At 34.0% G+C, this 26,934-nt stretch overlaps 3 protein-coding genes across 3 annotated transcripts; 2 read left to right on the plus strand and 1 right to left on the minus strand.

The window, feature by feature from the left end:
• The first annotated feature begins 2,951 nt into the window (after window positions 1–2,951).
• sloth1 (sloth 1) lies at window positions 2,952–3,307 on the plus strand. The gene has a single exon (XM_089699158.1). The coding sequence runs from the start codon at window positions 3,089–3,091 to the stop codon at window positions 3,305–3,307; it is 219 nt and encodes a 72-aa protein (XP_089555284.1). The 5' UTR covers window positions 2,952–3,088.
• A 1-nt stretch (window position 3,308) lies between these two features.
• On the plus strand, window positions 3,309–3,598 carry sloth2 (ubiquinol-cytochrome c reductase complex assembly factor 6 sloth 2). The gene has a single exon (XM_089699159.1). It carries the CDS (start codon window positions 3,309–3,311, stop codon window positions 3,513–3,515), a length of 207 nt encoding a protein of 68 aa, XP_089555285.1. The 3' UTR covers window positions 3,516–3,598.
• A 117-nt stretch (window positions 3,599–3,715) lies between these two features.
• LOC149485840 (atrial natriuretic peptide-converting enzyme) lies at window positions 3,716–26,717 on the minus strand. Its single transcript, XM_089699154.1, has 12 exons — window positions 26,446–26,717; window positions 12,927–13,119; window positions 11,797–12,004; window positions 8,893–9,046; window positions 8,133–8,393; window positions 7,552–7,735; window positions 7,086–7,292; window positions 6,450–6,645; window positions 6,177–6,367; window positions 5,011–5,189; window positions 4,323–4,688; window positions 3,716–4,233 (listed from the first exon to the last, which is right to left on the minus strand). The coding sequence occupies exons 1-12, from the start codon at window positions 26,509–26,511 to the stop codon at window positions 4,048–4,050; spliced, it is 2,391 nt and encodes a 796-aa protein (XP_089555280.1). The 5' UTR covers window positions 26,512–26,717; the 3' UTR covers window positions 3,716–4,047.
• Window positions 26,718–26,934: the final 217 nt, after the last annotated feature.

Here is a 26,934-nt window from a genome sequence, read left to right on the forward strand (position 1 = left end):
TACATCAAAAAGTAAACCTACAGTTTTCCCTTTTAATACACATACTATTTGCCCTTCCATATCACTTAAAATCTTAAAAATTGCTGTAGTTGTAGGTTCATCAGGCTTGTAGCAGTTCACTTTAACCGATTCAAGGTAGAAACCTGATATCAAGCCCCATGTCTCGACGCCTAACTTTAGACTTATACTTTCAGTGAGTCTAGTTGGCGGCTCTTTAAGACGATTTTTCGACTTTTGCTTTTGCGAGCTATGATAGTTATTTGAACAATACTTCATTGCAATTTGTATCAAAATATATCGTTAAAGGTTTTGGCATATTATGTCAACAAGATAATAATATCAGTTAATTTCCATTATAAAATAAAACAATATAGAATCCAATATCATGTGCGCTTAGTGTGCAGTTTAATTTATTTTATAAACATATTATATTCACAATAATCTATCCACATTTGAAAATACTCTGGCTTCTGCAACGTCAAAAATCCAATCACAAATTCACAAATCCAATAGCAAAGTTGAAAGTGACAGTGACAAACGTTTGACAAATGACATTTGACAATAATTTTTCACGGTGCATTTACATCGAACGAGCGAATGCATCTAACGCCACTATGTCAATTTTTTTCAGTGTCAACCGGCGCGGGCGTAAACACGGCGTAAAGCATTCTTTCGCTGTTCTTAGTGGGTGCAAAAAGATTCTATGCAATGTTCTAGAACAACACTGAATACGTGTTTTCGTTTACACTAAAAATCACGAAAGAATACTTTTGCTCTTGTTCATAAGTGCTCTAGTTCTCTGAGCTCTATGTTCGTTTTATCTAAATGCACCGTTAGAGAACGGCAAATCATTGTCAACATTTGCTTGATCAAACCCCCAAAACCAATGATATTTTAAGTATAGATACGTTATATACTCACAATATATCCAAAAAAAATGCTTCATATGCAGTGTCAGGCACACACAAATACAATTTTCATTTTACTTAATTTATTACATTGACAGACTGTATAAGAGAGATGGCTCTAATAAAATGATATAAACAAAAAAGACAAAGATAGTTTGTCACTTCCGCGCAGGTGTAAGCAAAAGTCATAAGAATTCGCCAATTAAATATAAATAAACAAATAGTTGCCATGGTAATTGGCATAGACTAACGACACAGAAGGTTCAATGTTATAGAATATAGATGTTAGGTTTCCTGCACAAGTAAATAAATGTGACAATTTCATTTACTATTATATGATTATTATGATGTCGTATTACAATGAAAAAAAAAATTTTTTTTGGAGATATAACTGTATTAAGTATTTATTACTAGCTGTGGTGTTTGTTTTCGGTCATCATCATTTCACCCGATAAACACCCACTGCTGAGCATACTGCATAATCCTCCTTATAGAACTCCATAAGGACCGATCTTACGCTATTCGTTTCAAGGCAGTTCCCGAAACCCGTACAAGGTCATCACTCCAACTTGTAGGATAATTATAATAATAGTGGTGCCTAGATGAAAAAAAAAGGATGAAATAAAAGAATGGATGAAGTATAAGCCTTTTTTATCTAAAACACAAATAAAATTTATGTTCAATAGCTATTTACAGAAAAGCAAATAGCATTTTTCGTCAGTAGCGATAATCTTTTCTTTAATGTTTACGTATATTCAACATCATTTTATTTTTATTTATCATTTTATTATTGCAAACAAACATTTTTGGCATCACGATTTCATTTGTTAATTAAATGCACTGGATGTAAACTGTGGATTTAAATATAAAAATAATCAAGTATTTACCCAAATCGAAATTAATAAAATAACCGTTCTATTTTCAATAATCGTATCTACATGATAATCTTTGAACACAGTGTACGCTAGCTTTGTCACACTAGTGATTGAAGCAATGTTTTATCCCTTTCATTATTTCAATACACGTGTCAAGCAAGTGTCATTCATAAAAGAATTGTAAATTGTTATTTTTACTCTTAAACTGTAATAATTTAATATATTTTGCTGTGATATGATATTCCTTTATCTTTTTTTATTTTTTTGCACGAATACGTGCACTTTCTGAACACACAGGAAGGCATTTTCGACAACTTTAATGTACCTATCGGCATATACGCTCACTGGGACCGGTGACAATCTGACTGATTGCATTGGTCCCAAATAGGACCAATTCACGGAATCAGTTTTGGTGCGTTGATGACGTATCTACCTCTTGTTTCTATATATAATATCATTGCCCAAAACACAATAAAAAGTGCATAAAAATCTTTTTACAGTTTCCAGAAAAGAAACGTCTAAGCTATTCTGCCGATTTCTGCGTTCGCCCATTCTCTTTCTCAATCAGTCTTAATCGCTCTCTTCCTCTTCTCCGAACAAAACGCAGCACATCTCCGTGACGGTAAATTTTTTTTTTTTAACACAATTTGAATTAACTTTGATTATTTCGAAAAAACTACAATGAAAATTTTTTAAGCTTTAAAATTTTTTCCAACAATTAATAATTACTAACGATAAATCGATTCACGCGCATTACTTTTAAGAGCGTATACGCACTATGCGGGTAGCCGCATTGCGGGTAGCCGTCCGGCTGACCGCAAGCACAATTAAGTACGTAATATTCATTTCTATGCGCACTGCGATGCGACTACCGCAGACCGCACAGTGCGCATAGAAATGAATATTACGTACATAATTGTGCTTGCGGTCAGCCGGACGGCTACCCGCATAGTGCGTATACGCTCTAAGAGTGCTCGATTGTGCGAAGCGTTGCTGTAGTTGGAACATTCAACGTTAAGCATTATGCCGCATAATGCGCTCTAGTGCTGTAATTGGAAAACACGGATGAATTCAATTCAATTTCTAGTTGGCCCTTGAGAGTTGGCCTGTGTTCTGCCAGCTGTTTTGTGTCACTTGACAGTTGACACTTGACAGTCAGCACTCAGCTGTCGCCTGTCTGTCAGTTGTCACAGAGCAAGTAATATCTGTCTGTTTGAGGTTATCTCAATTTATAGTTATTCAATATTTTCTGCGAACGGCAATAATACATTAATCGTTTTGAAAGAATCCGGGTTATGAAGGAAAATGCGAATTGGTTGGATTCACAAGTTAGTGAATAAATGGCCTGGAAAGAAAACATTTGGTATATATAGATTTCTTCCTATGTTTTTTGTACTTGGTGCAGGTTTGGAATTTTCTATGATTAACTGGAAAGTTGGAGAAGTCAATTTCTATAATACATTCAAGAGGAGTCAAGCTAAATCAATAGTCGAATCTAAGATTGAAAAATATTCAGTACAATAAAATGCCTGCTGGAGTCTCTTGGGGTCAATACATTTCTTTTTCTATATCAGCTATGTTATCAATGCTAGCTGGATCTCAACTGGTACATCTCCAATATAAACCATTGTTAGACTTACACAAATACATTGAAAAGGAGTTGCAACACTTACCACCAGATGTTCAAAACAAGATTCGTCAAGAACTCAAAGATGAAGGGGTTTTAAAGTAGTTATGAAATAATATTTATTACTTATTTTAGCGAATTATAGTCATGTAAATAAAATAAAGGAATATGTAGCTTTTGCATTTTAATTTGACTTTTTGTGCCATATCACAGATTAGAGAATAGTTACTGGCCATATATTGCCTTGGACCTTTTTCCTGTCTGAGCCATTTGTAGAAAACAGGTTATTTAAATAATAAAAAAAAAACAGTAACACAACAGACCAATTTATTTTTGTTTTGGTATAATTAAATAATTATTTACATCTTGTTTTTATGTATTATACATACTAAAACTATCAATTTATATTACAACTTATTATAATATATAAAACTATACAAAGTAATTCTAAGAATTCTTATATCTAAAAGAAGAGTATTACATAAGATTTATGTTAAAAGTTGGATTTGTATTTTTATTGCAAAATTACAATCATGTAAAGACAACACAAATAGTTTTGATTAGTCATAAATCTATATCCTAATTGGACAATTTTAATTTCACCAGTCTTAACCACAATATGGCTTTAGAATATGGGTCACCTAGAAGAATTAGAAATCGTTTTTCGAATCCAATCTACATGTGATGTTACAGAATCGTAGATGCGAGGTCTACCTAAACCAATCTTCGAGCAGGCAATTCGCCATGCACTTACTCCTATTAATGACCAACGTTTAGAACTATCATCAAAACACATCATTGAACTTCCAGCATATTCTTCCTCCTGAAACAAATTACAATATACATTTCGTTAATCAAAGATTTAGTGAATCAAAGAAAAAAAAATTCAGAGGAAAGTCGAAAAGAACATACATCACAGTCATCTTGATCGTAGAGGGGCTCTGCACATATTCCATTGCCAGTAGCTATACTGACGTTTTCACATGTATTCATGGAAGTCGTAACCACATGGACTCTTTGTAATTGATCTCTATTTCTGGTCCAACCAAGGGTATTGCAGGTGCTTTGATTGTTTGCTTTGAAACCATTTTCAGGAAGGCATGCAGGGCGCACAAAATCTGTCATTTCGACTGGTTCCTCTAATCGCACTAGTGCCAGCATGCTGCCTTCTACTGGCGATCTTATCATGCCAACAATTCGCCGCTCTTGCTGCCATGGCGTTGTGCTTTGAATACGGACTGTTCCTAATCTGGCGGTCCATTCGGCTTTTGGTTGACCCTGCAATTATACAATTATTTTAGAAGATTTATATATCATCAACGAATGTTTATCTACCTCCAACAAATATATAAAAATCACGACATTTATTGTTGTTACAGAACTCCTAAAAAGCTGGATCGATTTTAATGAACCTTTTTGGGTGTTTAATTTTAAAACGAGGTAGATGGTATAGCTTTATAATTCGACCGCAAGCGAAGCGGGAAAAGGCTACTTTATTTATATTATGAGAGATATTATTCCTTTTTTTCTTTTTTTATGAATAAGGCATTAATTGTGTGCAAGAGTAACAAGTAACGAGCTTGAAAAAGTTGAAATGTACCTGGAAACACGAAGCGGTGGTGACGAGCCAGGAAGCGTGTACGAGTACAGCGTCGCACGCGTGCACGTGCGAGCGCAGCAGTGCGGCGTGCCACGGCCAGTCGCCGGGCTGCGCCGAGCGAGTCAAGCCTGATACACCACTCTCCGCTTTGGCTCCACGCGCTGATGGCATACCGCATTCTAGCGACAACAAATTAGTTTTGTATCTATCATACAATATGATGAAGGGGAAAGTTTGTATATAAATATATTTTATACTAGCTTTCCACCCGCAGCTTCGCCCGCGCAGTCAAAGAAAAACCCGTATAGTTCCCGTTCCCGTGGGATTTCCGGGATAAAACCTATCCTATTTCCCAGGATAAAAAGTAGCCTATGTCCTTTCTCGGGTCAAAAAATATCTCTATACCAAGTTTCATGCAAATTGGTTCAGTAGTTAAAGCGTGATTGAGTAACAGACAGACAGACAGAGTTACTTTCGCATTTATAATATTATAGTAGAGTCATTTTAATAGGCAACATTTGACAGTTCAACAAAATTCAACAACGTAACCTAGTAACGACGACATAGAATAACATGATATTTCGTTTTGTTAGAACTGCACATTTGCTTAACTTTTTTCAATTACGATTACATATTTATAATAATAATGACCGATACAAGTAATTTTAGGATTTGATTTTACTGATAAACCATTCTAAACATAATAAACAATTTCTGATTTAAAGAACTGACGTTGCTACAATTTTGTGTCAATAAACCTTTTTTCTTTTTAAATACCAGAGACGTTACTCTAAAAATCGAAATCTGACATCTAGAATCGAATGCATAGATTACTTGGGAATAAAAATCATAATAAATTATTGACATGTGTTTCAAGTTCGATTGACAAATGTTTCAAGTCCGTATCGATTAATTCACTTTAATCGATGTTTTTAAGCAGGTTACCACCCAATGAAGATAAAATTGATAGACGTCAAATGTTGCCTATTAAATTGGCTCGACAATAGTATGGATTTACTATATGGATGTTTGTTATTCATTCATACAAAAGTACATCGGATCTGTATAAAATTTGGCAAAGTAATCGGATAAAACGCGAATGAAGCTGCGGATTTCAGTTAGTGAAAAACAAATTTTATAAAAATTTAGTTAAGTACAAATCTTACCCAATTGGTCGCAAATAACTTTGATCACTCTCTTCTCAGGACATTCAGTTCTTACAAACGATATTTCCGCAGCAGTAGGGTCAACTATTTCCACATACTCTGGTGATGGTCTTGCTACTTTTCTATCTAGCATATCCTCTTCTTCAATGTCTTCTTCTCCATCTGGTACAGCCTCAGCGGTTACAGCAGTTCTAATAACATGAATAAGAGCGTAGTAAGTTTATAGAACTCCAATTTGATTTGAATAAAATGAAATCAATAATAAATACTTACTTAAATGTAAGAGAAGTGCACAAGGAAGCCGCGACACTCATCAAAGCGCGTTTGTCGTTTTCATAAGGCGCTGCACAAATTTTGCCAAAATGTCCTCTTTCCGCCCACACTGCGTAACCGCCTCGACTCCGTATCGAACCCAACGTTGTTTCACTATTCTCCCTCTTCCACGAAGCAAGCGAACGAGACACCCATACTAAAAGCATTTCCATAAATTAGTAATATGTAAATTAAAACCACAAAACCAAAAAAGCCATTAATTCTCTTCGCTTCATACATCATACTGCTTTTAAATATGTTCAGTTTTTTAATTTCAAGTTAGAGAAGATATCAATTACTTTCACTTTTGTCAATTTCAATGCAAAATATTATTTTAGAATAGTGATATGGATAATACATGAAGCGGAATACAAAAATACGCTGAGTAACATCTTTTTTTTTGTGAGGTGTTTCTCAATGTTAGCCAGAAGGGCTTCTACATTTTAACGCGGACGCGGGGGTGAACTGAAGGTTCACCCTGGTAGCGACATGCACAAGGGCGTCCCCCCTTGACGGGGATCTCGAACCTCGGCTTGGGCTGTCGCTTGAGTGGAGGAGGCCGGAAGGGACCTAGTCGGACGGGAAGTAACATCTTACAACAGCCAGCTTCATCGCTCCCATCAGCGCAGTCGGGCGTCCCGTCGCAGCGCAGGTGCGGCGGCAGGCAGCGCGGCTGCAGCGCGCACCGCAGGCTGCCCGCCGCGCAGTGCGAGCAGCTGCGCTCGTCCGACGCGTCCGCGCAGTCAGGGACCCCGTCGCACGCGCGCCGCGATAAAGCCAACCGTTGCAAACTGCCGTGACAATCTGGTGATGTTTTTAATTAACTGTTATTTTTTTTTTATAATTGATCAAATGCCTTGGTAGAAAAATTTTTACTTACGTTTTTCATAATATGTATTGGAAGATTTGACTGATAAAAAAGATAGGGGTTGCCACTGCCCACTTTCATAAAATTGTTAGGACAGGCATGTTTACTTGGACTCAGCATGGTTACCACAGAACATATAAACTTTATATGTTATGTGATGGTTACCTATACTTTGTATGTATATAGAAAACTAACCTGGTTCTGGAGCACACGACCCCGGCCCAAAATAATCGGGAAACCGTGCGCAGTCAAAGTGTGGACGCAGTCGTTCAGGCAAGCGGTCACCGCAACCGGCGTGGAAAGCGCGGCAATACGCCCGACACGGGTATATCATGCGTCCTTCTTCACATCGGGGTTGGAGCATTTGGCAAACGAAATCCTATTATTAAAATTTTGTTAAATTAATACTTTTACAATTTCGTTAAAGCGTATCGGTGCTCATGGTTGTTAAATGCAATGACTAGCAAAATTATTTTACAACAAAAAACTAAATGTAACGGATATTGAGATTCGAAGTTATTAAATCTGTAATGATTTTTCTCTTTATTATGAATTATGATAATGCTACTTTAGATCTCCGGACGAGGACTCGAATCACATAATTTTTTTAATTCTCAATTTTAATATATATAGGCTTGTAATATTTCTTTTGCAATTTCCATGAAAGCATGCAGGAGGTTTGTGATAACTGTACATTATTGAACAGTGTACATAATATCATGGACGAATATAATTTAAAAATAATATACATCTTACAGTATGAAAAAGGGTCTTACTTGAGCAAGGCGTGAACATTCTGCATCCAATAATTCTCTGAAAGCTACAAGGTCACGCAGCAGGGCGTCTTTGGATGCATGGCCGACTAGATTTGGATAAGTTGTGATGTTGTAAGGCAGATGTTTGCACAAGGACAATGCTAGCGGGGAACACTCTCTAACTTCCTCCACGATGTCAAATACCACGGGTTCCGTTGTTGGCAGTTCGGTTGTTGTAGTTTCACTTTCTTTCAGAGCTTCGGACGATATTACCGAACTTTCCTAGAAACGTGTTAACAGTTATTACTCTCATTAATACGTGGTAAAAATAAGCGAATAATTCTTTAACGCTTATTACCTACTTACTAATTGCGTTGATTTTACATTTATTGTATTTCTATATTATAACAATGTAGGTATTATAAAAATATTTTAATTCGATTCAAAAATAAAATATCCAAAATTTTGCAAAATGAAAAAATACGTACCTACTTAGCTACTTTCTACTCCTTCTTAGAATAAAAAATATAAATAAATTATACTGTGAACAGTTATTCCCAAGATAATCTGGCCAATTAGAAAACGTTTCAAACTTGTTTTTGCGATTTTTATATCATGTTAATGAGAACGAGAGTTGAAGTTTTATAAATAAAATGCTTACTTCACTTTTACTGTACACTTGTACTTCCTGTTTCATACTTGTTTTACTTTTATTATATATTATTATTTTATTCGTTTGATTCAGATTTTAAATATCTACATATATTTATTAAAAATTTACCTCAATATGCAGCGTCTCTGGTATAGCTTCGAGAGTAGTAAAGTATGGCGTAAGTAATGCTTGAGCCATCACTTCTATTACTTCAGACGTACTGACTGCAGTAAAAATGGGTTCAAAGGACACTTCAAAGTGGATTCTGGTACCTTCATCAGCGCTGTAAAAGTATGAAAATGATAATTCAGCAATACAAAATATTTTTGTTTTTGTGGGCTAACAGAAATAAGAAGATGGTTAGTGGTTACACACATTTTAGATAATAAGTTTAGGCTTATGTTGGGCTTATGTAAAGTTTGGATACCTAATTCATATAAAATTCTCTATCATAAATTCTTGAGAGTTAGCAACTGATCAATATTTTTTTCTCGTACCGATACATAACTACTGTTTAGAAAATATACACATATTATGTCACATTGTACTTTGTGATATTGACTTGAGAAAGTTAATGCGTGCTCAGATTTCTAAGCTCTGAACTTTCTATGCAGTCCGTGTTGTTAAACCGCATTCAAGGTTATAAGCCCTTTCTTTCGGTGGCCTGCTTTACAATACACCGATTGCGGAATTGTCTGCAAAGAATACTAAAATTGATCTCAATTTTTAAGTAGACGGAGTCATTTCCCACGTTTTGTTTGTATAACTTAAGCACATATTATTTTCTATGCTATTAAAATAATTTTGGGAAGTTGCCATACAATATAATTAGTTACCTATTCAGTTAAAAGTAGGTACTGTATGATTTTTATATACTTAGGCTTCAAAATATTGTACAATATAGATATATGTTCGAAAGATTTTTCTCAAATTAGCTTAGGTATCATGCAATTAAATTCTCGTCTTTCTCGACCAATAAATCATTTGAATACATTGACTTATATTTAATTCGTATGCACATACATAATCTAAATTACGAGACGTGATGAGATCATGTAAGTATTATAAATTAGAATCGACATGTATAATACAGATAAGCAGTAAGAAAGATCAATATCTAGCATTCATGTATTCGGAACTTTTATACTTAATGGCCCTGTAACACGCTCCATCTCAGCCTGTGAGACCGTGAAAGCGAACTTTCTCCAATTTAAATTACCATGTCAGTACGTGCAATACTTGTATGATTTTAATTTGGCTAAGGTCATTTTTATCGTTATCATGCAATAAAGTTGAAACTTTGATGAAGATAAGAGTTTTGAACAATAGACAATGGGGCTTCTTAGAGATGTATTAAAAATTCCAATTAATCTACTATGCACTTATTACTTTTGCTATTATAGGTATTTTGATACTATTGGTAGATATACAATGGGCCATAGGGAATCTCAGAAAATCCATGGGAGAAAATTAAACTTGTTATTAATAACAATATAGGTATTTTGGCTTCATACATTATACGAATTGCAATGTAATCGTGTACCTGGATAAGAGGCATATTATGTCTTGATTATAGGTAGTTTTGTTATGCAAGTAGGTATGTACACGACAAAATTGAACTAAAATCGTGACGCGTATTTACTTCTCGGTCTATTGCGTTACAAATAATATTGGACAATACGTATAAGGCTATTGGTGGTTTATAAATACCTAGAACGGTAACAAAGAACAGATCCAAATTGTAATCTATAATAGAATAAATTTAAGATTTAAGTTTAAGTAAGAGCCCATTCGATTTGTTTTCCTATATGTATAAGTATGTGAAATTTTCTGAAAGTTATCTGTATATAAATTAATTGGTACCTATAAGTAATGTACGTAGTTAAATATGCGCTAAGAGAAAATTTTATGATTAATTTTCTCGTGAAAGTTTTATCTTAATTCTTAATTGAGTCAAGTACACTACTTAAGAAAGTAGGTACCCATATCAATTTTAGAAAAGTCACCAACAATTCTATAAACATCGACGTTACAATTGTATAATCAATAATGTACATATTACATATTTCATATCGAAAGTAGTTTACCATGACCATGAACAGAACTTTAGGTCAAGTTTTAATTATATTATCACGCATATAATCGAGCTGACCCGAACACTGAGTAATTTGCATCCGTAATGCTATTCGAATTCTGATAACTCGTACGTGTAGCGATTTTGCAAGAAGCGCAGCCTATGTTATGATGTTTTGTGTAGTTACACATGCTACACGTGTGAACCGGTTCTTTGGTATTTTAGTATTATAAACTTAAATTCAAAGCTCTTCCTCATTTTCTTTTAGAACCATTGTACATTTACTTCTAGTTTATAGATATATTTTTAACTGTTAATGTTTTATAAATCAGGTACATAGAATTACAAAAACATCAGCAGCAGTCGTGGCTACAGCTTTAATAAACTGTACAGAGAGCGGTCTTATAAATAATATTCTCTTTGTAGACAACCCGGAAGAATTGGTTAGATCATTTTCATTTAAGTATATTTTTTATTTGTATAAAATCTTAAAATAAATACACACACACATCTTGCATGTATTGCAAATATAGGTAGGTACCATTACCATTATAGTGATAGTGATGAAATATTTATGTTGGTTCAATTGTGAATACGATCTGTCCTAGTTCAATAAAAACAGTTTCGTAACGAAACGTTAATTGTTTCGATTCACTTCGTGTTGCAGATTTAAAAGTTTATAAATAAATATTATTTTTTTGACTTTATTAAAGGTTGCATATCTTTTGTATTGTAAAGCTACTTAAACTTTTGCACTATTGTTGATTTACATTTTTTATTTGTGCAGCTACATATTATGTACCTACCTAACCGGCACCAAAATTATTATACTAGCTATTAAATGAATTAATTACCTAAAAAAGAGAATCGAGAGTCGATTACAAATCTCTACTTTGAATATTCCTTGTTTTAATTTGTATTTTTTATTAAATTATGTATTTAAAAACGTATGAACTTACTTATCCAAAGCAAGAATGTCAGCATCCATGAAGCATGATCGTAGTTCTGAGCCGCTGTATATATCATGCAACATTTGTTGCATCTGCGCTTCTCTTGTACTGTTGTCCTTGACATCCATACTGAGGTCCTCGCGCGGACCCCACGATGACACTATGAATGAACCTCTAAAAGTCTGCCGTTTCAATGGGTCTCCGAAAAGGAACATGTCTGTAAGAAATTTATTTCGTCATTGGAACAATTCTTTCAAATAATATTAAAATATCTTCCGCAGTGTTTTTACACTATTTTTCATTATAATTAAAAAAAAATAATAATTAACTAGCATAAACTTTCTTTGGAACATTTTGTAACCCAATTGATTCTCAATTTAGCTGTATATCAGATATCTAAATGTGCACATAACGTCGTGTCATGTAAAGTAAATGGAAATGTAGAAAGCAAATAAATGAATCAGATGTTATCCCAGATTCATCCGAGATCAAACATCGCGAGTATCGTGCACTTGTTGTAGCGAATGCAAGGCCGATGGCTTGGCCTTTTCCTTTGGTGACGGGCGTAGCTTAAATGTCGCGAGCAGTCTCTGAGAATATGCTGATATTGTATCTATAAAGCTGCTTACAATGGTATTTAATTACCATTAAACAATCAAAGAGTAGGTAAAAATTAAGTATCTGTAAACGAAAGGATTTAACCACAAAGAGCTTTTTAAAATTGAAAATTTGCACTAGTTTCTGTTATTCCTTTTTTCGTAAATATTTTATAGCATAGACTACATATTTTAAACTTTCTAGAGGTTTCTCTTTTTGGATTATCTGAGATAACATTTTTTGCGTTAAGAAGATATTTATTTTCTGCAGAATCGATGTAGTTTTTTTTAGCAAATTACAGGTTTATACCTATAATATGAGCTCATATTTTAGCCTTGAATCTTTATGTCATAACAATTTTTTGCAAGAGCTGCGGAGGGCGATAAAGTAAGCGTAAAGCACGGAATCGATCAATAATAAATACATCCAATCGTGTCTGCCATGTCGTCAATTTGACTTCCTGAATCCTTCTTAAATTAACATGGCTATCGATGATTCTCGTATGTTTAACTATAATACATAATATTATTAATGGTACCAACGGCCGAGGTAGACAGCGACTGCAGCCAGCAGGATTAGGACGAGCAATGCAGCGAGCGCAGCACAGCAGCCCCTGCACGGCCGGCTTAGCTTGCGGCGGGTGAAGCGAATGTCACTGCTCACTGACATGGTAGACTCCGGGGGCCGGTGCGATCGACACCGCCGCTGTCCATTTCTCGACCACCCATAGCCCAACTAGAAAAAAATGTATGTGTTAAATAATAATCAATGGCGACGATTTTATCTCTATTATCGTATCGTAGATCAATCTTAATAGTTAATTATCAAGGTGTATACTGTATGGTGAGTTAAGTAAAGCTTACGTTACAAGTTAAAAGTTAAAAGTTACGTTAAAAGTTATTTTTGTGTGTGTTCTTAAGAAATAAATGCTTAAATTAATGTTACATGAAGGTATAAGTACCTAATGTTTATATCTCTTTTAGAGCGTGTAGAGAAGCTTAATTAGGTATAGGTATCTATATTTCAAACAATAATAATTAAAGCCTACTCTTATATTCTAGCTTATCAAGTAACACACCTAACTACCTCAACTGCTAGGTACCAGGCTGCAAAGTATCATACTACCGTTATTATGACAGGTTTAACTGCGGAAGGATCGCATTTTCTAATGGAAGATCGGCAATTACTGCCTTCGATAGGTTAATCAAGTACTACTACGGTCTACACTCTACACTCTACATCTACATCTATACAATAGCTATAATGAGTTACAGAAGATATATCGCAAGTAGACGACAAATAACGTTAAAATGGCTAATTTATTCACTATACGGGGACTTTCACAACTTTTAAGGACTATTTAAAACTAATAAACTTAGATACATATTTTAAACGGATGTTGTGTGCTCATTTGTAACGTGTTTCGCTGTTATACTTCAAATTGAATAATTTAATGTCTATAAAGATATTCTGAATGTTATTCTAAAATGAGTTCTATACAATTCTATATGGCAACCTTTTCTTTTATCTTAGAACCTACAAAATATTATGCGAGAAAGCAACATTGTTGGCATTGACCCAGAAGAAAGTCCCGACGTTTAGTCATGGACCGACTTCGCAGACTCCATAGCGTATGCGGTAGATATGTTAATGTAACTAAGTATGCATATTTGTAAATTTGGTAAATTTCAAACCAGTATACTGTTTAAGATTGTATTGGCTATTATAGTCCATTGAAATGTTACATTTTTTAGGCCTAACCTTGCGTTTTTTAGAGGACGCAATTTTATTTTTTTGATAATATGTAAATAAATAGTTTATGAGATATATCGTAAAAACCATATCAACCGCTATTTTCAAGATGGCGGCCGTGGGACAAGGGTGGCGACCCCACAAACTTGGTGATAGCTTCACACTGACCCCCCTACACATCAAAAAAATAAAATTGCGTCCTCTAAAAAATGCAACCCCAAATGTAACTTTTCAATGGACTATATATTATATTTATACTGGCCGCTAGTTATGGAAGCAAATTGGTATTGAAATATTGCCTAGTTACTTTGTCTATGATAAAGTTCCACAGCACAGAAAACACATAGAAGAATTAATTTGTCTACAGTCTACGCTCTACAAGTGTTGATTGTATATGTGTATCTACCTACTTAATTTAGATACTTTATTTTTATTTTGTGTCCTGTAGGTACTTTACGAAACTATATTTATTACTAGAGGTCCGCCCCGGCTTCGCCCGTGGTACATATTTCGCAATAAAAGGTAGCCTATGTCCTTTCTCGGGTATCAAAATATCTCCATACCAAATTTAATGCAAATTGGTTCGGTAGTTTAGGCGTGATTGAGTAACAGACAGACAGCCAGAGTTACTTTCGCATTTATAATATTAGTATGGATAATAAAAAACCTGAAATAACAGAACTACCTCCTACAGGTATTTATCTGGGTATCTAACAAACAATCTCAATTTTGTAACGGGTCATACTTCCTGAAGCCTAATTAGCCGTAAATGAAGAAATAAGAGTTTTCTCTACAAAAGCGCGACACGCTTCATCTCTGTCTGTGTTACTTAACAATTAATACGTAATCTCCTGAAACTGTTACAAGTTAGTATAAATATTATGTGGACCAGAGCATTTCGCGATTTAAATACTGTAATAAAATATAATGGCATCATAAAGTAATGCTTTATTATGTGAAATAAAGTTTCATAACATAGGTATATGTAGATTACTATTTTTATTATATTACTAGCGGTCCGCCCCGGCTTCGCCCGTGGTACATGTTTACGTTTTCTCTACATAAGAACCATCCTCGTACTCCAAGGAATATAATAAAAAAGAATTATCGAAATCGGTTCAGCCGTTCTCGAGTTATGCGCTTACCAACACATTTTGCGATTCATTTTTATATATAAGAAGATATTTCACAAGTAGCTCGGTTAAGGGTGAAAAAAATTATGAGTAATATTTTGATGACTATAAAAATAACAATGGATATAATGCTTGATATAATGGATCTTCAGCAAGAAGCTCCGTAAGCTCAGCTGTTGAACTTAAATAACTGAATAAGTATGAACTTGGATAAGGTTTATGCCAGAATAAACCGTACAACACAATTTAAGTCACGTTACATTTTGAAATATCGATATTAAGATAATCTATCCTCTAGTATTGTATACTGAAACCTTTAGGGGATTGGTGGTTACTATTATAAATGCCAAAGCACACGAAATTGGTAGAGTTGCGTCAACGCTCGCCATAGGCCAACATTCCATCAAATAAGTCAGACCTGGGTCAAATGGGTACCTACTCTAGTTCCTATGAAACTATCACCCACTGATTTTTTTAATCTAATGATATCCCAGTGCCAGAATATATATAATTAAATATAGTACCTACTTATATTCTTATCGGGCTTTATAAACAGAAAAGCCCTCTTGGGGAAAAAACACATAAAGCTTATAGACTACAAGCCCGCATAGGACAAAAATATGGGTCAAATGAACCAGCAGGGGACATATCTAGAACGATAGCAGAGCAAAAAATAATAAGATTCATCACTATGCCGTCACTTGTAAGCTGTCCAACTGAGTGCAGATGAGAATTGAAAAGTACAGGTAGACTCGGTAAATTTTGGTCATATATTTTTGTACGGCATTCTTAACCATCGATAGATCCATTAAAAATAATAAGAAACCGCTCAGTGCCGTACAAAAATGGTGGTCCACCAAGTCGGAATTTTTATTTAATTTCCGAGAGTTACCGGGGGTAAATTTGGTCATTTGACCATGTACGGCATCTGTGTCATACTATTGCTATACTTCTTTTAATCCATTATTCCGCAACGCCGTACAAAAATCATGGGGACAAGGGGAAAAAATCGAGAGTTGTAATCCCCTCTCTTTCCCCACTCCAGGGGGTCATTTGACACAACACGAAATAAATTTATTTTTAAAGTATTTTATACATAGATAATATTTTTTCATGTGCCGTACATTTTCGTTGGTTCAAAGGGGAAAAATCTGAAAAAGAAAAAAATCCATATAACGAAATGTTTGCTTTATATTTTTATAATAAAATATAAATATACATTAATATTAAGAAGCTCGAGGTGGTTAATTATCACCTTGGAAAGTCGGAGTCAGGTGGAATGGACTCCGTTAAATTGATGAACTAATAAAAAAGCTATGAACGAAAAGATGTGAATTATGTGCAATCAGTCCATGAATACAGGTAAAGTCACAAGCAAATGCTAGTAATATATACATATTCAAAATGTACAAGTAAAGCGCTTTCAAATGATACCAAACACTGCATATTTATCTTAACTTTATTTTTTTACTCTGTATGTGTTGTCCGCTAGAGGGCGCCACATTAGATTTTGTGAAACCCCATATAGCCTTTAGCTAGCTGGTCGCTGGTTATCCAGTGAACAATTCAGACGCTTCTAATGATATGTCATTTGTCGAATTCTGATAAGTAGTTTAGAAGTTACGAGGGAATAGATGAACATACATACATGACCTGTAAACAACCATAACCCTCCTTTTGCTTTGCCGTAGTTGGGTAAGAATATGTTAATGCCGTACTGTATCAAATGGCCATAAAGCACCCTTAAAATTGTAGCTTTCGTCGCTTTCATCAGCCTAAAAGATGTGGTCTGCACAAAAATGTACGGCATCGTTTTTTCCTAATTTATCTATGTTAATACTATTTAAAACAACGGATAAAGTGTAGAAAACTATTATATTTCATTAATCTACGATGTTTAAACTTTAACAAAATTTCTGGTTTTGCATTTCTCTATAACTTTTTTTAGAACGGTTTCTTTTGAACGGCAATACTATACAACAATTGAATTTTACAATATCATGTTAAAAAAAAAGTTCCCGTACAGGGTCAAATGACCTTACAGCTCTTTATATCAAGAATTCGATGAAATTAAGATGATTATTGGTATACATTTAAAAGAACAATTATTTTTTGACGGCATTGCTTTTAATAGTACTTTTGAGTGCTAGATAATGTTTTGGAACCGAAGCCGTACTTAGTCAAATGACCCCCTGGAGTGGGGAAAGAGAGGGGATTGCAACTCTCGATTTTTTCCCCTTGTCCCCATGATTTTTGTACGGCGTTGCGGAATAATGGATTAAGAGCAGTATAGCAATAGTATGACACAGATGCCGTACATGGTCAAATGACCAAATTTACCCCCGGTAACTCTCGGAAATTAAATAAAAATTCCGACTTGGTGGACCACCATTTTTGTACGGCACTGAGCGGTTTCTTATTATTTTTAATGGATCTATCGATGGTTAAGAATGCCGTACAAAAATATATGACCAAAATTTACCGAGTCTACCTGTACTTTTCAATTCTCATCTGCACTCAGTTGGACAGCTTACAAGTGACGGCATAGTGATGAATCTTATTATTTTTTGCTCTGCTATCGTTCTAGATATGTCCCATGGTGGTTCATTTGACCCATATTTTTGTCCTATGCGGGCTTGTAGTCTATTAGTTACCTGTCAATACTATGAAAATAATCTCAGCTTTCACAGACTAGGACGGATTAGGAAGGTACGTACCCACTCGTTGATGATGAAACTGTATTTCAATCTTCACAGATATGCTATAAATGTTAATCGTATTTTAATTAACGTCTGCCTACGTATTCATTCGCTATAAAAGTCGACGTGTGCAAATTGCACCTGCAGTGACCTACTTCAGATCACGTTTTTGCTTTTCGTATTGACATCAAAATACTATCGGTCGTGTTTTTCACTGGGTTTCTATTGAGAACTCCGTTGACAGTAATGCGAACGCCCTCACTTTCAACCAGAGTGAATTCGCTACAGCTGTTCGTTTTCAAAAGGTTTTTGACTTTTTCAACAAGACGTATCTAAAAAGTGACCTCATTCATATAAAATTCAACAACAACTCGAAGCTTTCTAGATTTCTGGTATAATTATGTAGTTATAAATTATTCAAACTAATGGTAGAGCTCAGAAGCTATGCAAGATATTGTTCATGCAAATATCTAATTCGTAGTAATATATAACTAATTGATTGTATGTTTACGAGAATTTGTACATACAATTTTCATTTGGGTTAAAGTCATTGAAAATTTTACCAAGTGTAAATATTATAGTCATTTGTATTCATAAAGACACATATCTTAAGTGCTAAATCACATGCTAAATACACATTCGCTACTCGTAGTATATTATTATTAGTCTGTGCTACTAGTTTGAGAGTTGTGTAGCTATACTAATTAAAAGCTAGATCTCCAGACATGGAGCGTTGTGAAAGTTGATACGTTTTATCTGCTATTCTTACTCAATCTATTGTTGTGACAATTACTACCGGACTTTTTTATCACATCTATCTAGAAATATCTATTAACTTCCTTGAAACTTCTATAAATATATTTCTAAATACATTGATATGAGGTGCACAAATAAAAAATATCTAAGACACAATATAAGAAAAAGTACTTACCTAACTAAGTAATTAAAAGTTATCTGAAATTTTAAATTATTTTTTAATTAATTGCAATAACATGTTAAGTATTAGCTACATAATATACTACCTATAACTATAGTTGTTTTTTGTGCGCGTTTGAATGTGTGAGTGGTGTTTACTTTCAATTTTTTAGCTTTATTCAGCTTAATAAGTAAGCGTGTGTGTAAGTTAAATCCTGATTTAACTTAGGTACATATACATAGCTTATTAAGGTAACGGCACCAGTCGTGGACAAGCATCCAGTAATGGACAAAATAAATATTAAATTTAAATATTAAGACCAAAATTAACGTTATATAATTTGGCAATACTTAAAATAAAAGTTTGGTTCATAAGCTATCAAAATACGACATTTCATCTTATTCGGCCAAAATGTTTGAAGATGGCAGAACGTTATGTTTAGTTGCTGCGACTCGTTTCGAAGAAATCCGTTTTTACTAAGAAAATCCTTAAGGAAGTGAGGACACAATTTTGGTTATAAGAATTTTTGTATATATGTCAGCAAAATTTGATATTACTTTTATTTATAATAGTTAAGTGTACGAAATATTACACGATTTAGTATCATGATAGGTTATGTTGTTTAAATAAAATTCATCAGTGTCCATAACTGGATTTAATTCTATGGATATATCCATTTATGGACATATGTCGAAAATAAACTTTTTTTAAAAGTATTAATTACATGCGCTTTTCTGTATTGTCTTTTCTTTCTGATTAATAATATACCTATCACGACCATTTCAAACAAAGAGTTCCAATATTGTACAACAATTGTCCATGACTGGATTTGCTTTGGTTCCTATAATGGACAATGATATTTTTTGTTAAAATTACACTAATGGGTCCAACAACACAATATCTATCTAAACATGAAGAATATATGTTAGAACAATGGGTCATTATGTGCTGTGCGACTCGTTCTCGGCTTCATTCTCTATCACTGCGTAGAGAAGTCGCATACTTAATGCGTATTATAACGCATCTATCATAGAGAGTTCTCTGATGAACTGTTTGGATCGTTGTCTGCTGCTATATTCCACCACCATATAGCACACACGCTTAAATTTCATCCACACCATCTTGACAACAGTTTAAAAAAAGCTTTTTGCCTCGTGCTACAATTTGGAATCCATATCGATGGACCGATCAGATTAAGGATGCTGGCGGATTCAGATTGGCGATTCACTTCACGAGTGTAGCGGAATGCCAGGAAACAGAGAGATATGGCGGAACATCGTGAAGCGGGTAACATCTACCCCCCTAGAGTGATATGACGAAGAAGAAGAAGTCCCAAAATGGATGGAATGGCAGTACTTTTTTTAGTTATATTTTTCATCCCTGACTTATTGAGAAAAAAAACCATATTGGTGTTTCTTAACGGACATAACTCGTATTTAACGATGCATTTGTCCAATTTTTGCCTAGAAAATGGAAATTAAGACTGTTGTAAATATTATAAGTATGCAAAATGATTAATAAGTACTATTTTTTATAAATACATCCCCGATTTATTGTATTCCAATCATCATTTTCAAGATTCTATTGATAACTATAAGTCTTCTCCAAGTGTAAATAACTGGAGAAACGACATTAGGTACAGTCCATAAATGGGTGTTCATAACTGGATGTTGTCCAAAACTGGGTGTCCATCATTAGATTTTTCACTGTCCAACACTGGTGCAAAAAAGTGGTTTTTTAATTTATAAATAACTTCATTATTTATGCATTGTAATCTTTTTTCTAACATTGGTTACGTTAAACTAACATAGAACTAAAGGTTTAACTAAACAATATCCAATAAAGTTAAAAAACCTACGAGAAATTTGCAAAAACCTTCAATTTTTTCCTTAATCTGTACAAGACTGGTGCCGTTACGTTATATTAGTTGCTAATATGATTAAAACGTATAATTTAGAGATTCCAAAACTGCGGCGTAGATTGATTAGGTATTCATTTTTATTAATAGATCGTCAGATTTAAGTTAGACACCTACCTTTATAAGACGTGGCAATAAATAAGGACATGTACCTATAGAAGCGACACCGACCTGTCCGGTTGTACTAAGACTCCGCACGTTGACCTCGCGGACTTGTACAGTTTACATTACTAGACATTAATTCGTATGTATGTGTTTTATACGAATGAAAAACGACCGCCCATGATGCACAACAGAACATGTGCAAAAAAGGTTTTTTAGGCCATTTTAAAATATAAGAGCACGCTGCACGCTATTGGGTATTATATATCTATACTAATATCATAAAGGTGAAGAGTTTGTTTGTTTGTTTGAACGTGCTTATATCAAGAATGTTGTGTTGGATAGCCCATGCATCGAGGAAGGCTATCTAGGCTATATACAGGAACCTTTTATTATAAAAAATATAAAATCTATTTTGTCTTTAAGTGTGTCTGTCATAAGCACAGAAGGTTTATTTATTGAAACCACAATTGAAACTATGTAACGAAAGCATTGTTAATTTGTTAAATAACGTTTTATGTGACTTTTATTGAATTGAGAGTGAGCTTAATAAGCAGATAATTGGGTAGGAAAGTAGATATTGATTATAAATCAACAATTTTTTCTTTTGGTATAATTACTATTTACTGCCTATTTAGTCCTAAAAAAGTTACAGCGTACATTGATTACATACTGTACATTTATCACCTGCACGGTATGTAAATTTACCTAATATATGCGTCATATCAAGATTCTTTCACGATCTCCATGTTTTATATAAACATAGAACGTTAGGTATTTTTGATTAATTCAGTAGATTGTAATCTACTTAAATAATTAAAAATACATTTTTTACTTTGAGACAGAGACAGTTAACCAAATTATTTAACTAAGCTTTCTATTTGCTAAGATCATTTACGCAAAAGCTTTGTACGGGCTACTTACTTGACTTTTTAAATAATATTGGACATGTTTCATTTTATCGTACAGTTATGTATATATTTCCAAAAAAATGAGTGTATTTACGCTTACGACACTTTCTTATTATATCGAAGCATAATTCAGATCGACCGCGATTTCTGATCTGTTGCGGCAGAATAGTATTACATCGAGTTGATGAATGAGAATTGTAATAAGATCTTAGTCGCGGTTCTTAATAAACTATTTTGTAAGAGATTATATTTCTAGCAGCTATATAAGAATTAGTAATTATGCACTGAACAAATAAATTATACGGTACCTAGTAGGTACCTACGTATACTAAACCCGCACCCGCGCCTTGCTCTATGTGCGTTCTAAATATGTTAGAAATAGATTTTCCATTACATTGTACGCTGTGAAAAATCTTAAAGCGAACAGTCATACCGCATCGAAATAAAATAAAATTTAAAACTAAAAATAAAAACTAAAAGCAACATTTTAAAATTAAATTAATAACGAAATCGAGATGTCTGTTCGAATGATGAGAAAAATGTCCATGAACTTTAAAAATTTGTTCACCTTGCTGCAGCTTGTTGCTTTATCTAATAACCCAGGTAGGTGAATACTGAATATGAATGTATACGTACCTACTTAATAAATTAAAACTGTGTGCACTCACACAGTTTTAATTTATTAAGTAGGTACGTAGGCATCCATAATATCTATGTAGGTTACTACATTATTGATTTATTATTGTAAGAGCGTCACCTGTTGAGCGATAATTGCAGTATATTTTTTTAATTAAATACCTCAAGCGTCAAGCCTTCTATCTCTGTAGAAAAGGGAGTAAACGAATTGAGGAAGGTTGTATATTTTCAGGCACCAAACAAACACACAATCTGTTGTCAAGTTTGATCAAATTCTCATTTACTTATTGGTATTGCGCATTTCCTTTAAATTCTATGAATCTGTTAATGCGATCTGAATGCAAAAGAACTAACACGGTTGTGGTCAGCGGGCAGCGCGGCGCGGCGACCCGGATCGCGGATCACATGGCTGATGGCCGCTCGCCCGTTAGCAGCCACCGACTCCACTGACACACTTATCTAACTCTATGTGACTTACCGAATAAACAAAATGGAAAATCAATCACACCAAGTGCTTTGTACGATTGTAGGCAGAGTAATTGATTCGAAGCCAAGTAAAGCATTCGAAGGTTGCCTTTCAATGTGGGCTGAAATGAAGAGCTCAGTCGTTTAAAACAATTTATCGTTTTAATAGTAGTACAAAGCCTTATTGTAGAAGGTGTGCTTATGCCTTATTTGGCTTTTAAAGGTCATGTTTAGGAGAGCTTAGAAGCGCAAGAGCAATTTTATTATCTGTTTCATCAATGCCAAAAAAGCTTTGATGGCACACTATCGAAATTGGGAACCAAAATTGGTCAAACATTTGAATGCGAATAGTCTTATTCCCTACATGTCTTTTTAGTTAATTATATATCACCAAATCCTTTATTTGATAGTAATATGTGATATGTATAAATAATCTTATAGGTATCGTATTAAATATTTTTATTATAGTTGCGTTTTATAAAATTGATATCTGTAGATTGTAACATATAAAGTAGGCAAAGTTAGCTAGGGTTGCTTGAGAGAGAGGTAGAGCAAGGACAAACAACTAAAGTTGCTTTGAGTTTTAAATTTCCTGCTTGAGGAAGAATGTGCGATTAATAATTATTAAAAGGGGAATGAGTAAAATGGTAATTTCAATAGCAATTTAGTCATTTGTTATGCCTGCCGTATTGTTCATGGATAACAACTGTGCAAATTAGGTAAACCGTAAAACGCGTTCGTAGCTCATTAGATTATTGTAGATCTTTATATAAAACAAAAGAAAATAAAATTAGATAAGTAGTAATTATTTTTTTCTGTACTTATAGTGGTATTCTGAAAATTGTTATTTTGTAGAGCTCTTAAAATGAATGTCTTCAAAGGGTTGATGATGGTAGAGGTAATAGCGTTATTTTGGAAAAATAATTTTTGTTTCTCATAACGCAAAGGAATAGTTGGAATTACTCTTAAGTTCTTCTAAGATACATAATTTTAAATGTAATAAATGTAAGTCTTCAAATTCAAAATGTAAATAACTACATACCTATTCACTATTGCACACTAACGTTTTGATTACTAATAATTGCGATTCCAAGAATATTCTGATTACTTATCCTACCCTACCTAGAAAAAATCTAGTAAGTAATCGTTTATCGTTTGATTTTTGCTAAGTGTAAATACTTAAGTAATAAATTTATTATCTGATATAGACCTGCAGTGCCAATCCCTTTCAAAATGATAAAAACCTTTAAAAAATTACAGTAGGATGAAACCCATTAGAAAGTAGGGTAATATGGTAAAAATGAAAGGAAAAATAAATTACGGTCAATCCGAGTTCGGGAAGTGGGAGGAAGGGAGCTTTTAAGGGTAAAAAATGGTTTCTCTCGATTTCGGACAAAACTACAAGTCCTTTGGAAAAAAATTTCAATTGCAAAGTTCTAGATGATAAAAACATTTACAATCTATTCACATAAACTCAAAATTTAGGTGAAAAATTCAAATAACCAAGTTTTTAGATTTTTATTTTTATCTATATTTCAAACAAAAATTTTTCTACGAAATATGGTGGAAACTTACTTTATTATGTCCAAAGTAGTTACACCATAGTTACACTGTTATTTATTTGATTGAAAATATTTATTTTTTCGCCTTATTCCAAGTTAATACCAAAAATTACCGAATTCTCCTGTAAAAATATGAGTTTTTTGCAAAAACTTGGGGAGCCTTTTGTTCATTGAAATCTCTACTTTCTTATTATGTAAAAAAATATACATTACCATGACATTACCATAGTAGTTAAATGTTTCAAAAATGTTTTCAGGAAATGCATTTTTTTGTTTCAAAAATTATCGGCACTGGTCTAATAGAATAGCAGTCTGATTATAATTCGTCTTAAAGGTCGTTGAACCTCTTTAACCTCAAGAATTAAAAATAGTAAAAATTAGGGATGTAACGATACATGATTTTGCCGATACGATACCGATACCGATATTTGTAGTAATGTATCGGCGATACCGATACCGATACCGATATCGATGGCTTGGTAGAAAAATAAATAGTGAATTATGCATAAAAAGTTACCAACATTTAACAGAGACAACTGTTAATCGTATTCTTTTAAATAAAAATGCCAAATCAAAAAACAACAAAACCATTTATTTTAGTATTATTATTTTACGAAGTCAGTTAAACTTATACATATAATATATTATATATACATATAATCAGTACCTAATAAAATTTTACTATTGGTAGAGTTTTTTTTTTCAGAAAACAAAGTGCGCACGCGCGGGCGGCCTCCCGCATCGTTCATTGGGCGCGGGTTTTTGAATTATTTGATATCAAAAAAAATGGTTGTTTGTAAAGTAGGTTTACGATCGAGATGTTTACGTGATAACATAATGCAGTGGCAGCGCTCGAGATGAAACGGGAGAACGGTCCGTCTCTCTCTCTCGTTTTATACCTGCGATCGCGCTCGTGAGGTTTTGGTGTGACACAAGTTTATGAACATTTCACCCGACTAAAACGATTTTAAAAACGTTATCACGTTAAAAATTAAAAAAATTCAAAATTATTTATTTCTTTCCTTTACATAAACAAATTTGTGATTGGAACACTCCTAGTAAGCAAATAAAATGCTTGTGTCAGGAGGTTCCGCTCTTCCTTAACACTATTACAGAAACAGAAATAAAACAATATGAATGAATACAATGCAAAAACATAAAAGAAAAGAAAGAAATTTAATAAAAAAATATCGGTATCGGTTGATTTATTATCGGCGATACCGATATATCGGCTTGCCGATATATCGGCCGATATATCGGTATCGGTATCGGTATCGTTACATCCCTAGTAAAAATGTAATTGTTTAACGTGTGATGTGAAAATATTAGTCAAACAAAAGTTACGATATCTCATAATTTACTAAATGTGAGGCCCGATAAAAATAATTTAACAATTTAATCGATTCCTAACAATAAAAATTCGCTAAAGCCTACCTACGTAAACTCAATCCAGGTGAAATACAACCTTAATAAAAACTATAATAATATCAATATGTGTAAGTGTATTCATTGTCGGTGTTTGCATATTATAGAGACACACAAACAAACAAGAAAATCCACTTACCAAACCCACTTTTTGTGTATCATCTACTTAGAGGTCTACGAAATAGAGGAAATTTAATAAAGAAAATTTTATTAAATTGAAAACATGTCGGTAAAAGCATGAATGACACGCAAAATCGTTTAAATAATAAAAGCTCAATTGTGATTTGTAGTTTTGTGGAGTGCAATACGTTCACGTGTAGCAAAAATACGAAACTAACGTTAAACTGTTTTTCGATATAAATATGATGAATAATCAAAAAGTACACAGAAGAGAAAGTGCTGATTGTTCAGTTAAGAAAAAGTGTCGCGCAAGTTAATGAGTATACAGTATACACCCCATTGAATGAGCTTTCCATTCATGCCGACATGTTAATCACGACATAAATGAATCCTAACAATGGATATTAATAATATGATCTCACCTCTGACTCCCAATTGTCTTTCACGGTTCGCGGCTTGCTCTCCTTCATGCTTCCAGAAAACGTCATTATCGTCCCTTTCACAACACTAGCGCCTATAATTTGAGGCTTTAGAGCACTGATCACAGTTCAGGAGCGCGGCTATCAATCTACTTCGTTATGGCATCGTAATGTAAAATGTAAACAATGCGTGCGCGGGAAGTTTGAGCGATGTTCGGACATGTGGCTCGGTGCGCGAGCCGGCGCGGAGTGACGCCGCGCGCCGAACGCCGCGCCGCTAACGGGCACGCACTACAGTTAACTTTCTCTTTAGTTAGCGCCATAAGTTGTACGCCATCGAAAGTCTCCACAACCTCAGGAACTCGGGTCAAAGCCTCCATTAATATTCCATTACTTTTATAGAAACTGCGACTTGCCACTTAATCACGCGAGTCTATCATTTAGATAGATTGCATTGTTTATGTGCGCAATAAATTTTTATATTGAGGTATA

The sequence above is a fragment of the Colias philodice genome, chromosome 9 (genome assembly GCF_061535455.1).
Source record: "Colias philodice isolate Cphi_HAF_F1 chromosome 9, ilColPhil1 Martin Lab GWU primary, whole genome shotgun sequence".
Classification (NCBI taxonomy): domain Eukaryota; kingdom Metazoa; phylum Arthropoda; class Insecta; order Lepidoptera; family Pieridae; genus Colias; species Colias philodice.

Excerpts from the sequence above, each read along its gene's own strand:
- sloth1 (XM_089699158.1), top strand. The coding sequence starts at position 3,089 with ATGCGAATTGGTTGGATTCACAAGTTAGTGAATAAATGGCCTGGAAAG.
- sloth2 (XM_089699159.1), top strand. The coding sequence starts at position 3,309 with ATGCCTGCTGGAGTCTCTTGGGGTCAATACATTTCTTTTTCTATATCA.
- LOC149485840 (XM_089699154.1), bottom strand. The coding sequence starts at position 26,511 with ATGACGTTTTCTGGAAGCATGAAGGAGAGCAAGCCGCGAACCGTGAAA. Across the intron at positions 7,736-8,132 it reads AATGTTCACGCCTTGCTCAA|GATTTCGTTTGCCAAATGCT; the intron begins GTAAGACCCTTT and ends TTTTAATAATAG. Across the intron at positions 6,368-6,449 it reads TGCACTTCTCTTACATTTAA|AACTGCTGTAACCGCTGAGG; the intron begins GTAAGTATTTAT and ends TCATGTTATTAG.